Raw genomic sequence first — 16,623 nt, 5'->3', positions numbered from 1 at the left:
TGAGCAAGGGCAGGGACTTAACCCGCAGCCTCGTGGTTCCTAGTCGGATTCGTTAACCACTGAGTCATGACAGGAACTCCAGTACTTCTTAACTGCAAGTCTAATTTTATTGTAAAGAGGACATGATGAGCATCAGGTTATATTCAGAAGCTGGAGATTCTATGTTTCATTCCCTCCAGGACACTTATCACCCAAAAATGTGTGGTTTTGTGTCAGTCTGGAGGTTCTTGCTTTTCTTTGTCTGCCCTTGAACCCTTGCTATTTACAAGACATGTGTTCTTGCCACCCGGCCTGTGCACCTACACCGCCCCCTCCCTTCTCTGCTCATACCAAGCTATCTGCCTGCAATAACATAACCACAAAGAAATCTTGGACTAATCTGAGTGTCACTCTATAACAAAACTATTCTGGAATCTTCATGATTCCTCTTTAGTTAGTTGTAGTCATGTGATCTATTTCTGGTTTATAAGATTCAAGTGGAAGAAACTGGATTAGACTTTAGGAAAGTCATCATTTTCCTAATAAAAATGGGGAAGGCTTAGGTGGCATACACTTTTGGCCCTGTTCTCCTCCCTTATTTCTATGTTTTAATAGGTGAATGCACAGATGTGAAGGAATGGAATACATTCCTTGCAAATATGAAGAACTTAAGTTACAGACTAAATGTTACAAAGCAGAAAAGGAGAAAAACTTTGTTCCTAGACTAGCTATCTTCAGGCTCCTTATTACATTACACCTTGTTTGATTAAACCATGTATTTCTATTAGGTGTGGCCAAATGCAAACTAGTAAAAACAACTTGCTTTACCTTACTTTTCTACATCACCCTCTCTACTTCCCCTCCTGATCCCAACTTTTTTTTTTTTCCTGGAGGTTTTATTTGTATTGCTTAATATTTACAAAATATTTTATGCACAATTGATACCTTTATGATGTTGAGTCTTCCTCAAGCACACATTATGCTTCTCTATTTGTTCTATTTTTTTTGTGCCTTATGTACAGTTTAAAAGTTTTCGTTAGATAATTTTGCTATAATTGCCATTTTTTCATCCCATAATTGATGCAAGGGGTTAACAGATGTTTTTCTGAATCCTAAGAGAATCTGAAAGAGTTGAATGATAGTTAGGTTAATTATGACAAAAATTAGTGAGGTCACAGTAGAGAAAATATTTCAAGGTCAGTTCATAAATTAAAATCGCTTTTCTGTAACAAAAATGCAATGAATACATTCTATTTTGTATATCAAACAAATATACACTAAATGCTCAAAGTTAAGATTTTCATGGATTGGGGAAGTAGAAACTCCTGGGAAAGCTTCTTACAAACACAAATGTAGTTTTATGAAAACTTAAAAAAAATATTTACCTCAATCTAGTTTATGTTAACTATTTTAAATGTTTTTTTTTAAAGTAACTAGTATATATTCTCCAGCCTTCTTTATCTTTGCGATTATAAATAAGCTCAGTGTTTTATATTCTCAAAGCACTTGATTAATGCTTCAGAATGTCTTATTCTTCATGGAGCTTAAAGTTTTATGTTTGGGAGCAATTGCACGCTGTGGTGAAAAAAAACGCTTGAATGGATAAGTATAAACAAATGAAGTCAGAAAAACTGGTACACTTTAAGCACCTATAAATTATGAAGTGCCATGCAAATTCACATCTTTTTCATATATTGTACTTAAAATCCACCAAAGAAAAACACTGATTCTTCAAAGCAACTTTGCCCTCCTGCTAGCGTGCACTGCCTCTCTGGTAAGCCTCCCCTTCAGCCCATTCCTCCAGCACAGGGGAACTCTTAGGCAGGAAGGGCACTTTGGTGCAAATCTTCGAGGTGCGTACTTAACCTCTCTGAGTGTCTAATTTACTGCCGTGGTTTTAAGAGGACATAGCTAAGAATGCCGTCGGTATGGTGCAAAGTGCATAATAAATGTACACTAACAGTAACCCTGATCAGGGCAGTCTCAACAGATGAAAGTGGGCAGGCAACTCCTCAGATTAATCTTCCGGGCCTCTCTAAACCTGGAAGTTGGACAAGTCCCTAGAATACTAAACGACAGTCAGAATTGCGCATGCTCCGTTGGTGGAGCAGCACCCCCTCCTTCTGGTCGGAAGTCTAGGTTTGTTTATTAAATTACGACAGTCGTAAATTGAGATTTTTGCGACAGCTTCTTAGCTTAACGACGACAACAACTATGGCCGCTGTCGGTGGTAGTTTTGAAAGTGCCAGGAGCATTGAGGAGCGTAAGGAACAGACCCGGATTGCCAGGGCAGAGGTGTTGAGACAGGTACTGCAGTTTGGGGCTTTTGGAGCCATTTAGAATCGAGAGCGGAGGCTTTCTGGGAACCAGACCTCTGGCTTTCGTGCCTCCCCAACACTCTCCCTTTCACTCCGCTGTATCTCACCTCCGGTTGTGTGGAGGTAGTTGTCTCCCTTTGGAAATTCCTACAAACTCGAGTATCTCTGCCTCCTGGGTGCTCCAGAAGCATGTTCCATTTGTTCATGTTTGTTTTTTAAGGAAAACTTGTTTCTTCTGAATTTCCTTATCTTTTAAATCGTTCATTCTTGACATTTTTAACACCTGGTCACCTGATTTGCTCACTTCCCTGGGACTCCACCACTTATAATGACTCTCTCTGAGTATTTTACAGCCTCAGCCCTCGCGCTTGCTGTATCTGAAATGAAAGTTTCCGTTTTCAGGAGCACATGTAAGGCATATTAGAGTGAAGTGTTTTACCGTTTCACTACCCCCCCGCTCTTTTTTTTTAACCTGTTTGTGTTGGCTTATTGTAATCCCTTACTGATCTATACAAGGATTGAGACAAGAGACTCAGAATTCAGCCCCCCGAAAAAGGTTGAGAATCCTTGTATTTCTCATTGAGATGCGTGGAGATAACGTAAAGAGTGGAGGAAGTAAACTGTACTACTGTATTATCTGACAAGATGTAAGAAGTGTGGCAATGAAGGGGAGACGTTGTGGTTAAAGAAAAATGTATGGTGCCATAAGTGAGGGCTTTTGTTTTAAGATGAAAGAGTTTAAAACGAGTTTAAATGCAGATGAGAGGGAGCCGGTAAAGGAGAACAAGGAGGAGAAGTATAATGACTACAGTAAAATTTTACAGAGGAAGAGAAGGCAGAAAGTCTTGGACAGGTGAAAGTTTCGTGTAGTTCCTTTGTTTCAGTAGGTATAATATATGTGTGTAATAAATACCCTTCATCCTTGTCTCTGATGTTTCAGGCAGTTGTTGGAGGGAGTAGAGTTTGTAAGCTGTGATAAATTTTATGGTAGAGCTATGCACTGAGGGAGAAGAACCAAACCCAGCTTTGAAATTTGGGGAGAGAATGAAAAGGCAGGAACAGCCTCCTAGGAAGTTCTTTATATGACTGTTGTTGAAAAGATGAATAAAAATTAGCATTATGTGAGGTTCCTGCTGTGGCTCAGCAGTAAGGAACCTAACTGGTATCCATGAGGGCTCTGGTTCGATCCCTGGCTTCACTCAGTGGGTTAAGGATTCTGTTGCTCTGAGCTGTGGTGAGGTCACAGATGCAGCACAAATCCTGAGTTGCTGTGGCTATGATGTGGGCGGGCAGCTACAGCTTCATTCAACCTGTAGCCTGGGAACTTCCATATGCCACTGTGTGGCCCTAAAAAAAAGAGAGAGAGAGAGAGGAGAGAGAGAGAGAGAGACAAATTATTAGGATTATGATCATTTGTTTTCAGAAAGGAGATTCTTCTTGAAGCGTTTTCGGTGTATGAGTATGTTCCCAAAGGTTAGTTTCTTGTCACAGAAAGAGTTCAGAAATGAGACAAATTAAGAATGAAAAGTGAGGATTTACTTCAGTGAGAAATACAGCTCTTAAGGAGAGGCTGCAGAGAGGTGAGCAGCTGCCCCATGTTTTCTTTGGCACACCGGTTATATGGGGAATCCAATTGTATGGCTGGAGTTTGGGGTGTCGTATTCCTTAATTTTCATCCCAGTTTCACCTTCCCGAAGGGAGGAGGGATTTTTGTCGTTATTGGAAGTGTCATGGCATCAGTGTATGATGGATACTTCTTATCCATATAGCTAATTTTATTATAATGTAATGAGGAACAGATTATATTTGGACATTGGAGAGTTGCATCTTTTCCCACCTGTCTTTGTCAGCCTCCAGGGCACTTATCACCCCAAAAGGTGTAGTTTCCTATTAGTCTGGAGGTTGGAAGTTCCCAAGCTAGGGGTCAAATCATGGCTGCAGCTGTAGGCCTACGCCACAGCCACAGCAACCCAGGATCTTAGCAGTGTCTGCGACCTACACTGCAGCTCATGGTGATGCTAGATCTTTAACCCACTGAGTGAGGCCAGGGATGGAACCTGCATCCTCATGGATACTAGTTGGGTTCTTAACCTGCTGAGCCACAATGGGAACTCCGTTATAGCTTTTCTTTTTCTTTCTTTTTTTTTTTTTTTGCATGTGTTTTTTTAGGGCTACGCTCATGGCATATGGAGGTTCCTAGGCTAGGGGTCAGATCGGAACTGTAGCCCCTGACCTATGCCAGAGCCACAGCAACACAGGATTTGAGCCTCATCTGTGACCTACACCACAGCTCACGGCAAAGCCAGATCCTTAACCCACTGAACAAAGCCAGGGATCAAACCTTCATCCTCATGAATGCTAGTTGGGTTTGTTAACTAACTGCTGAGCCATGACAGGAACTCCCCCACTTTTCTTTGCCCACCCATGGATCCTGCTGTTAGCATGATACATGATTTCCTGCTGTCTGGCCCCATTTCCCCCTTCTCTGCTCATGCCTAACTATCTGCCTACTATAACAGGTATGGATATTGCAGTTTGACAGTGTCCTAACAGTTACAAAAGTATCAGGCATTATCAGTAGGATAGTGAAGGGAAAAGAGATTCAAGTCACATTTGAGGTAGGGAGCTTAGGGAGAGGGAAGGGTCTGCAACAGATCCCAGGAGTCTGTCCTTGACTGGTAGCTCATTATACTAGAGGTTGATAATTGGTAAGGCAATTGGTAATGTGGGAGGAGATTTTTTTTTTTTTTTTTTGTCTTTTTGCCATTTCTTGGGCTGCTCCCGAGGCATATGGAGGTTCCCTGCCTAGGGGTCCAATCAGAGCTGTAGCTGCTGGCCTACGCCAGAGCCACAGCAACTTGGTATCCAAGCCGCGTCTGCAACCTACACCACAGCTCACGGCAACGCCGGATTGTTAACCCACCGAGCGAGGGCAGGGACCCAACCCGCAACCTCATGGTTCCTAGTTGGATTCGTTAACCACTGTGCCACGATGGGAACTCCTTTTTTGTTTTTTTTTTTTTTTAAATCTCTCTTACACTTTCGTAGAAGCAAATTCTTGGCAAGAAGGAGTTCATTCAAGAATGTTTTATGAAAGTGGAAGTTTCTGTTTCTGTTTGTGAAAAGAATGCAGATCAATTTTTCTTTTTTCACTGTTTTAGGCTAAAGCCAATTTTGAAAAAGAAGAAAGGCGTAAAGAACTTAAACGACTTCGGGGTGAGGAGACATGGATGCTACCTGATGTGAATGAGCGAGTTGAACAGATCTCACAGGTGAATACTAACAGGCTTACTTGATGTAAGCATATATGTCTCTTTTTTTAGGTACTTATTCAAGTTAATATTGGAGGATTAACTTTGTAGACTGTTTTTACAAGTACAGAATGAATATCACATAGTTGGCATTACCAAATATAGAAGAAGTAGTATGTTTTAATATTTTGGACATTATGACATTGGAAAGATTTTGTTATCTGAGTTGGCTGAAGGCTTAGCTTCAGAATAGACGGTCAATGAGGACCTGCTTTATAGCACAGGAAAATCTACCCAATATTCTGTAATAACTTATACGGGAAAAGAATTTGAAAAAAAAAATGGATATGTGTATATGTATAACCAAATCACTTTGTTGTACAGCAGAAATTTTCACACATTGTAAATCAACTATAATTCAGTAAAACTTGAAAGCTTAAATTCAAATTTCTGGTCCACTTGTAGCACGCTTATGGATCTAAAAATTTATGTGTTTTAAGCTTAATGTCATACTTTTATTTATTTATTTATTTATTTTAAGGGGGGGGGTCCTTAATCCTTGTTTTCCCTTCTCACAATTTATGCTGTCTCTCTTGTTATATTTTATGGGGCTAATACTCTTCTGTTAATCCTTTTGGGGCCATTGAAGAGGATACACACACACACACACACACACACACACACGCACACACACATGTATATTTGTGTATATATGTGTTTACTTGATATCTGTCTATCAGTATATCTACAAAGAAAACTAAAACTTCTCTCATTTTTCTAAGACATCTTAGCTATATGATTTTTAGTGCATATGTTATAGAAGCATGTTAAAGTTTCTTAGAAGATTTTGTTTATTTAGTCATATTCCTCATCTCCTTTCATGAAAGATTTAAAGTTTTTTGGAACATAGATCTATCCCCAAGAGATTGGACATAGTTCCCTGTGCTGTACAGTAGGACCTCATTGCTCATCCATTCTAAATGTAATAGTTTGCATCTGCTAACCCCAAACTCCTAGTTCATCCCACTCCCTCCTCCTTCCCCCTTGGCAACCACAAGACTATTTTTTACATCTGTGAGTCTGTTTCTGTTTTGCAGATAGGCTCATTTGTGCCATATTTTAGATTCCACATGTAAGTGATATCATACAGTGTTTGTCTTTCTCTTTCTGACTGACTTTATTTTGTATGAGAATCTTTAGTTTCATCCATGTTGCTGCAAGTGGCATTATTCTTTTTTATGGCTGAGTAGTAGTCTATTGTATGTATGTGTGTGTGTATATATATGTATATATGTGTGTGGTGTATATATATATCTGTATGTATATGTGTGTGTATATATATGTATGTATTTACCCATTCATCTGTTAATGGACATGTAAGTTGTTTCCATGTCTTAGCTATTGGGAATCGTGTTGCAGTGAACATATAGAGGTGCATGTATCTTTTTTCACTGAAAGTTTTGTCTGGGTACATGCACAGGAGTGGGATTGCTGGATCATACAATAATTCTATTTTTACTTTTCTGAGGAACTGCCATACTGTTTTCCATAGTGGTTGTACCAATTTACATTCCCACCAACAGTGTAGGAGGTTCCCCTTTTCTCCAGACCCTTTCCAGCATTTGTTCTTGCAGATGTATTAATGATAGCTATATCTTACTGTGTAAGGTAGTATCTCATTGTAGTTTTGATTTGCATTTCTCTAATAATTAGTGATGTTAAGCGTTTTTTCATGTGCCTAATGGCCATCCATATGTCTTTGGAGAAATGTCTGTTTAGATCTTCTGCCCATTTTTCAATTGTTTTTTGTTGTTATTGTTATTGAGTTGTGTAAGTTGCTTGTATATTTTGGAGATTAAGACCTTGTCGGTTGCATCATTTCAACTATTTTCTCCCATTCCATAAGTTATCTTTTCATTTTGTTCATTGTCTCCTTTGCTGTGCAAAAGCTTGTAAGTTAGATTAGGTCCCATTGGTTTATTTTTGTTTTCATTTCTGTTGCCTTGGGAGACTGACCTAAGAAAACATTTGTATGGTTTATGTCAGACAATGTTTTGCCTATGTTATTTTCTAGGAGTTTTATAGTGTCTTGTCTTATGTTTAAATCTTTAAGCCATTTCAAGTTTATTTTTGTGTATGGTGAGAGGCTGTGTTCTAGTTTCATTGATTTACACATGGCTATCCAGTTTTCCCAGCACCGTTTGCTAAAAAGACTGTCTTTTTCTTATTTTATATTCTTGCCTCTTTTGTCAAAGATTAATTGACCATAGGTGTCCAGGTTTGTTTCTGGGCTCTCTATTATATTCCATTGGTCTGTATGTCTGTTTTTTACCAACACCACACTGTCTTGATTAGTGTAGTTTTGTAATATTGTCTGGACTCTGGAAGAGTTATGCCTCCTGCTTTTTTTTTTTTTTTTTCCCTCAGGATTGTTTGGCAATTCTGGGTTTTTTTTATGGTTCCATATAAATTTTTGGATTATTTGTTCTAGTGCTGTGAAAAATGTCATGGGTAATTAGGGGTCACATTAAATCTGTAGATTGCTTTGGGTAGTATGGCCGTTTTTAACAATATTAATTCTTCCAATCCAGGAGCATGGGATATCTTTCCATTTCTTTGAATATTCTTTAATTTCCTTGATTAATGTTTTATAGTTCTCAGTGTATAAGTCTTTCACCTTCTTGGTCAGGTTTATTCCCATGTATTTTTTTTTTTTGGTATGATTTTAAATGGTATTTTTTTAAATATCCCTTTTCTAATATTTCCTTGTTAGTGTACAGAAATGCAACTGATTTCTGAATGTTAATCTTATATCCTGCTACTTTGCTGAATTTGTTGATCATATTAAGTAGTTTTTGTGTGGAGTCCTTAGGGTTTTCTATATATAGTATCATGTCATCTGCCTATAGAGACAGTTTTACCTCTTCTCTTCCAGTTTGGATACCCTTTTATTTCTTTGGTTTGTCTGATTGCTGTGACTAGGGCTTCCAATACTATGTTGAATAAAAGTGGTGAGAGTGGGCATCCGTGCCTTGTTCCAGATTTTAGTGGGAATGCATTCAGCTTTTCTTCATTGAGTATTGGCTGTGGGTTTGTCAGAAATGACATTTATTTTGTTGAGATGTTTCCTTTATACTCAATATTGGTAAGAGTTTTTATCATGAATGAATGTTGGATTTTGTCAGATGCTTTTTTGATCTGATGATCATGTGGCTTTTGACTTTTCTTTTGTTAATGTGGTGTATGACATTGATTGATTTGCATATGTTGAACTATCTTTGTGAACTTGGGATGAATCCCGCTTGTTCATGGTATATGATCTTTTTTTGTGTGTTGTTGGATTTAATTGGCTAGAATGTTGTTGGGAATTTTTGCATCTATATTCATCAGAGATACTGGCCTGTAATTTTGTTTTTTGGTAGTGTCTTTGATTTTGGTATTAGGGTGATGGTGGCTTCATAGAATGTCTTTGGGGAGTTCCCGTTGTGGCGCAGTGGTTAACGAATCCAACTAAGAACCATAAGGTTGCGGGTTCGATCCCTGGCCTTGCTCAGTGACTTAACGATCCAGTGTTGCCATGAACTGTGGTGTAGGTTGCAGACACGGCTCGGATCTGGCATTGCTGTGGCTTTGGTGTAGGGCCGGTGGCTACAGCTCCGATTCAACCCCTAACCTGGGAACCTCCGTATGCCGAGGGATCGGCCCAAGAAATGGCAAAAAGACAAAAAAAAGACAAAAAAAAGAATGTCTTTGGGAATATTCCTTCTTCTTTAGTCTTTTGGAAGTATTTAGGAAGGATTGATATAAGTTCTTCTTTGTATATTTGGTAGAGTTTGCCTGTGAAGCATTATGGTCCTGGACTTTTGTTTGTGGGGAGTTTTTAAATTACATATTCAATTTAATTTTAATGATTGGTCTGTTCAAATAATTTATTTCTTCCTGATTTGGTTTTGGTGGGTTGTATATTTCTAGAAAGTTGTCCATTTCTTTTAGATTGTCGAATTCTTTGGCGTATAATCGTTCATAGTATTCTCATGGCTTTTGGTATATCTGCAGTATCCATTGAGATTTCTCCTTTTTCATTTTTTATTTTGTTTATTTGGGTGCTCTCTCTTTTCTTCTGGTAAACCTGGCTAGAAGTTTGTCAATTTTGTTTACCCTTTCAAGAACCAGTGCTTGGTTTTATTGATTATTTCTGTTGTTTTTTGAACATTTTATTGATTTCCTTTCTGATCTTTATGATTTCTTCCCTTCTGCTGACTTTGGGTTCGTTTGTTCTTTTTCTAATTCTCTTAGGTGGTTAGGTTGTTGATTTGAGATTTCTCTTCTTTTCTGAGGAAGACCTTTGTCGCTATGACCTTCCCTCTAAGGATTGTTTTTTTTGGCATTCCATAGATTTTGTATGGTTGTGTTTTCATTGTTGTTTGTCTCAAGATATTTTTTAATTTCCCTTTTGATTTCCTCATTCACTCATTGGTTTTTTAGTAGCATTCTGTTTAGCCTCTGTGTAGTCAGTTTTTTCTCATTTCTTTTCCTGTGGTTGATTTCTAGTTTCATGCCACTGCAGTCAGAGAAGGTGCCTGAAATAATTTCTGTACTCTTAAACTTATTGAGGTCAGTTGTGCCCCAGTATGTGGTCAATCCTTGAGAATATTACATGTGCTTTTGAAAATAATGTATATTTTGGTTTTTTTGGATGTAATGCCCTGAAAAATCAATTTAAATCTAACTGTTCTTTTGTGTCATTTAGGATCTCTGTTGACTTATTGATTTTCTGTCTAGAGAATCCGTCCATTGATGTGAGTGCAATGTTAAAGTCTCCTACTATTATTGTATTCCTATCAGTTTCTCCTTTATATCTATTAAGTATTTGTTGTATGTATTTGGGTGCTTCTATATTAGGGGCATATATGTTGATGAGTATCCTCTTCTTGAATTGATCCTTTTATCATTAAATAGAATCTTTCTTTATCTTTCTTTTTGGCCATTGTTTTAAAGTCTATTTTGTCTGATATGAGCATTGGGACTCTTGCTTTCCTGTCATTTCCATTTGTATGAAATATCTTTTTCTATCCTCTCACTTTCAGTTTATATGTGTCCTTTGCTCTAAAGTGAGTCTCTTGTAGGCAGCATATTGTAGGTTCTTTTTTTTTAATGCAGTCTGCCACTCTTTGTCTTTTGACTGGGGTATTCAGTCCATTGATATTTAAGGTAATTATTGATAAATATGTATTTATTGCCATTTTGAATCTTATTCTCCAGTTGATTTTATATTTCTCCTTTGTTCCATTCTTTTTTTGGTTAGATGATTTCATTTTTTTTAATATAATGATTTTAATTTTTTTCGTTATAGCTGGCTTACAGTGTACTGTCAGTTTTCTACTGTACAGCATGGTGACCCAGTTACACATACATGTATAGATTATTCTTTCTCACATTATCATCCTCCATCATAAGTGACTAGATATAATTCCCAGTGTTACAGCAGGATCTCATTGCTTATCCATTCCAAAGGCAAGAGTCTGCATCTCTTAACCCCAAGTTCCCAATCCAGGATGATTCCTTTTATTTTATGCTTGTGTCCTCTTCTTTTTAGTTTTGTGAATGTATTGTTTGGTTTTAATTTGTGATTTCCCTGTTTTTCAAGTATGTTAACCCCTTCCTATATCTGCTTGCTTAGCCTGATAGTCATATAGGTTCAAACATATTCTAAAAAAAAGGAGTCTAGATTTTCTTACTTTCCTTCCCACATTTTATGATTTTGATGTCCTTTTTTACATCTTCCTATTTATCCTTTGGCCATTGTTTGTGTGTGTTATTGCTTTTACAGTAGTTTTTTCTTTTTCCTTTTAGATCTGTATACTGCCTTATTTAAGTGATTACTTTCTGATTGTGATTTTCTCTATACTGTTTCTTCTTACTTCTTTCCCATTTATTTATTTATTTTTTTTAATTTTTTTTTGTCTTTTGAGGGCCGCACCCACGGCAGATGGAGGTTCCCAGGCTAGGGGTCAAATCAGAGCTGTTGCTGCTGGCCTGCACCACAGCCACAGCAACACCAGATCCGAGCCGCATCTGCAACCTACGCCACAGCTCATGGCAATGCTGGATCCTTAACCCGCTGAGCAAGGCTAGGGATCGAACCCACAACCTCATGGTTCCTAGTCAGATTCGTTTCCACTGCGCCATGGCAGGAACTCCACTTCTCTTTCCTATTTAGAAGAGACCTTTCATTAGTTCTTTAGGATACGTTTATTCTTGTTGTATTAAGTTTGTTTGTTTGAGAAATTTTTTATTTCTTCTTCTATTATAAATGGTAATCTTGCTGGGTAGTGTATTCTAGGCTGCAATTTTTCCCTTTTAGAACTTTGAACATATCTTTCCACTCTCTCTGGCCTATAGCATTTATATAGAGAAATCAGTTGATAGCCTCATGGGAGTTCCCTTATAATTAACTCTCTGTTTTTCTCAGGATGCCTTTAGAATCCTCTCCTTAGCTTCACGCTTTGCCATTTGTATTATAATCTGTGTTGGTGAGGGTCTATTTGGATTCAACTTTTTTGTGGCCTTCTGTGCTTCCTGTGTTTGGATAGGTGTTTCTGTCTTTAGATTTGGAGAGTTTTTAGCCATAATTTCTTCAAATATATTTTCAAGTCCCTTTTCTTTTTCTTCTCCTCTGGAATCCCTGTTTTACATAGATTGGCACACTTTATATTATCCCATAGAACTCTTATTTTGTGTTCTTTTTTTTTTTTTCATTTGGCTTTCTGTCTTCTGCCCTGAGGGAGTAATTTCCATTATTCTTCTTCCAAGTCACTTGTTCATCCCTCTACATTATTCATTCTGCTGTTCCATGCCTTTAGCTCAGCTTTTGTCTCTGCAAACAATTTTGTAATTTTTCTCGACCCCTTCTTATAGTTTCTAGTTCCTTTTTAAAGTAATCCACATTACCCTTGATAGCTGTTTTTAATTCCATCAGCATTTCCGTTTCCTGCTTTTTGAACTCAGCATCTTTGAGACTGCATAGGTCTGTTTCATTGTTTGCTCCTCTTGTGGAATTCTCTGGTCTTTTAAACAGGAATCATGCCTGTGCCTCTTCATTTTGCTTATATTTTTCTCACTCTGTGAATTTAGGGAAAACAATTATGTTTTATAGTCCTGGAGGGCTATTTATATGCAGGAGTGAACCTGGGTAGCTTGTGTGCATTTACTATTTTTTTTGGCACGAGGGCTGCTTTTGGTTTGGATGCTTGCTGTCTCTTTACACAGTTTGTGAAGGCTCTTATCTCCTTGATCATGGGTGTCCAGGAGTACAGCTTGCATGTGCTTCCAGGGCATGGGGGAATGGGCAGTGTTTCTGGACCTTGTCAGTTTCCTGGTCCTTTGGCAGTGGCATTAACCCTCAGGGAGATGAGGGTGGTGCCTAGTGCCCTCGGCAGAGGCAGTTGTGAGGCATGTGGCTTCCTAGGGAGGTGGAATCAATGGCAGGCACTTGTTGCAGGGCCCTCCATGGCATTGTCATCAGAGGTGACTGGGACTGCAGGTGATGCATTGTCATGGGACCCTTAGTGGGAGTGGGCCCGCTTACCTCTGGAGTCTGAGATGGCTGGGGTGGTTTGCACCTGCCCCTGTAGTCTGTGTAGGAGGTGCCCCACTGCTTGAGAGTCTGCATATGTGCAGAGAAAAGATTTCCTGCGGCAGTTCCACCCTTCTCCTCTCAAACTCCCCAACAATGGTGCCTCGCTTCTCTGGTGGGCCAGGCCTCCTCCTACACTCCTTCAGCTGTGGCCCACCACTCCATGACCTCCTCAGTCTGTTTGCACACAGCCAACCAGAGTCGTCTTCCTAGAACTGACCTCCAGAGCCCAAAGCTTAGCTCCCAGCCACTGTCTGTGTGTCTCAGGCTGTGTTGTACCTGGTGGTTGTACCCATCATCTGTGCAGCTCTCTCTTTGCTCTGCGCCCCTCAGATTGGCTGCCTCACTTTTCTCAGAGGCTTTGAGGTCCCTCCGTCTTGGCTGACCTACCTGATCTACCCAACAGTTAGGTGGCCTCCTAGTGTGTGGGTTCCTTTCCTCTTTACAGCTCTCTTTCAGAAGCTCTGAACTATCTTCCTTTTTTTCTCTTCTCTCTTTTTTTTCCCTTTTTGTTCTTCCCAGTATGTGGAGGTTTTCTTTTCCTGTTTACAAGTCTTGAGGTCTTATGCCAGTGCTCTGTAAATGTCTGTCAGTATGGTTCTTTTTTTTTTTTTTTTTTGTCTTTTTGCCATTTGTTGGGCCACTCTCGCAGTATATGGAGGTTCGCAGGCTAGGGGTTGAATCGGAGCTGTAGCCACCAGCCTACACCAGAGCCACAGCAACTCGGGATCCGAGCCGCGTCTGCAGTCTACACCACAGCTCACGGCAATGGCAGATCCTTAACCCACTGAGCAAGGCCAGGGATCAAACCCGAAACCTCATGGCTCCTAGTCAGATTCATTAACCACTGAGCCACAACGGGAACTCCCAGTATGGTTCTTCTTTTTTCTTTTTCTTTTTCTTTTTTTTTTTTTGTCTTTTTTGCTATTTCTTGGGCCGCTACTGCGGCATATGGAGGTTCCCAGACTAGGGGTCGAATCGGAGCTGTAGCCACCAGCCTACGCCAGAGCCACAGCAACTTGGGATCCGAGCCGTGTCTGCAACCTACACCACAGCTCAGGGCAACACTGGATTGTTAACCCACTGAGCAAGGGCGGGGATTGAACCCGCAACCTTGTGGTTCCTAGTCGGATTCGTTAACCACTGCGCCACAACGGGAACTCCTAGTTCTTCTTGTAGACGGATTTTTTTCTTTTGATGTTGGTGGAGGAAGGTGAGCTCCATGTCCTTCTCCACCATCTTGATCCCATCTCCACTCAAAAATCCTTTTTTTTTTTTTTTTTCTTTTAGGGCTGCACCCACGGCATATGGAGGTTCCCGGGCTAGGGGTCTAATCAGAGCTACAGCTGCTGGCCTACGCCACAGCTTGCAGCAATGCCAGATCCTTAGCCCACTGAGTGAGGCCAGGGATTGAACCCGCAACCTCATGGTTCCTAGTTGGATTCATTTCTTCTCGGCCACAATGAGGACTGCTCAAAATACTTCCTTTTAAAGTGAGCGAAAATGGGGAGTTCTTGTCATGGCTCAGTGGTTAACAAATCCGACTAGGAACCATGAGGTTGTGGGTTCGATCCCTGGCGTTGCTCAGTGGGTAAGGATCCGGCATTGCTGTGAGCTATGGTGTAGGTCACAAATGTGGCTTGGATCCCACATTGCTGCGGCTCTGGCGTAGGCTGGCGGCTACAGCTCTGATTGGATCCCTAGTCTGGGAACCTCCATATGCTGCAAGATAGGCCCTAGAAAAGGCAAGACAAAAAAAAATAAAATAAATAAAGTGAGTGAAAATTAAATTCTTTTCTTTTTCAAAATGATTATTTATAGGAACACTCTGGGAAGAAAAAGAAGAAAAAAGACAAGCATTCCAAAAAGTAAAGAAAGAGAAGAAAAAAAAGAGCAAGAAACACAAGTATGAAAAAAACAGTGAGTCAACTGACAGTTCATCAGTAAGTATGAACTAAAACTAAAGCAGATACCTGAGAAAATTATATTTAAAGGACCAGCATATAGGAACCTAATACATATATATCAGAACTTAGACAGTATTACTAGTTAGGATATAAAAATGCCTGGGAGACATCTACTTGGAGATGTGAAAGGAATAGCAAATATATGAATCTTAGGTTACAGAGAAAGGTAGGAGAATGGAGATACCATTTGAGCATCATTGCTCGTTGGAGCCATTAGAATGGATGAATTGCCTAGGGAAATTGAAAAGGAAAAAGAATATCGACATTGTGGAGCCAGACAGGTAGTAAAAGACATAAGTAGAAGTAGTAGGAAAATTAGAAGGATAAGCAGGAAAGAGCGTTACTATAAAATATGGGAAAAGAATGCTAAGACATTTGAGAGTTTGTTACTTCTGGGTTTGTTTTTGTAGAAATTAACTGTTAAGTCTTTAAAATCTTTTGTATTTATATTTTTATCTCTGGGGCAAAAAGGAAGAGAATTCTGGGTCAATGATAATACTCACAGACCAAAGGAAAGCATGCCAAACCTTCATGCTTATTTTCAGGAAAAAAAAAGGTATATTGTGCTTAGTGGGTGATGAGCTAGACTAGACTCCTAGGTATGATCTTCAGAGATATAGTCTGAAGTATACCTAGGCATATATACTTTGAGTATACCTAGGTACATGCCTAGTTGAATCATCATATTTCACAGTCTTGCCCTCTTTTAGTTTCAGAAATTAAAATTTTGGCAGTATATCCTGAGATGATAATTGGCTTATAAAAGCCTATCTTATTTGAGAATGCAGTATCTTAATTCATAGTGAGAAATACAGCTGGATAGTTGCGTTGAGTAGCCAGCATATTTTGTAATGGTGGGAATATTATAGCATATTTTGTAATGGTAGGAATATTATAAAGAAATTTTTTTGTTGTTGAATATAACTCAGGGCAAAGGGAGTTAGAAAATCTTAAAAGCAAAAAAAGATAGAGGCATGATTTCCACAATTGTGGATTTGGGTTGTTGACCCCATTGAGAATCTGGTAAAAGTAAGTGATCTTTTCCCCAAAAAGAAATTGATATAATGAGTTGTTTATTTCAGTGGATTTTTAAAGCTTCTAGTAGTTTATGCAAGGATCACACTGCCCAGGGGATGTATCTGCCAGGGTGACTAAACATTTATGTCATTTAACTAAGGGCACTTGCTTCCCTTAATTGGAGATCACGTGCCTGTTCTTTGTTGTTGCCGTTGTTCTTTTCTGGAATATACATAAGTCTTTTTGTTGCAACATACAGCATGTACATTTAAACATAACTATTAAGTTATATAACATATGTTTTAGAGAAGTTTGAATGAATGCTCAGTGCCCACATCACATTGAGTTTGACTGAAAAAGGAGAGAGAAGCTTATACTAACAATGAAGGGAAGGAAAACCATAAGGTTAGCTAGGGCAGTCAGATAAGTTGGGAGGTCTTTTTGAGGCAATATTT

General features: G+C 39.2%; 1 protein-coding gene across 1 annotated transcript in view; it reads left to right on the top strand.

The window, feature by feature from the left end:
• Positions 1-2,169: 2,169 nt before the first annotated feature.
• Positions 2,170-16,623, top strand: part of CWF19L2 (CWF19 like cell cycle control factor 2) — a 94,547-nt gene continuing 80,093 nt past the window's right edge. The window contains 4 exon segments of the mRNA XM_047752561.1: positions 2,170-2,286; positions 5,459-5,569; positions 15,006-15,051; positions 15,054-15,127. Coding sequence (XP_047608517.1) covers positions 2,194-2,286; positions 5,459-5,569; positions 15,006-15,051; positions 15,054-15,127 — 324 coding nt within the window. The 5' untranslated portion in view covers positions 2,170-2,193.

Source organism: Phacochoerus africanus, chromosome 11 (genome assembly GCF_016906955.1).
Source record: "Phacochoerus africanus isolate WHEZ1 chromosome 11, ROS_Pafr_v1, whole genome shotgun sequence".
Lineage (NCBI taxonomy): Eukaryota > Metazoa > Chordata > Mammalia > Artiodactyla > Suidae > Phacochoerus > Phacochoerus africanus.
This window is presented reverse-complemented; position numbering and strand designations above follow the sequence as displayed.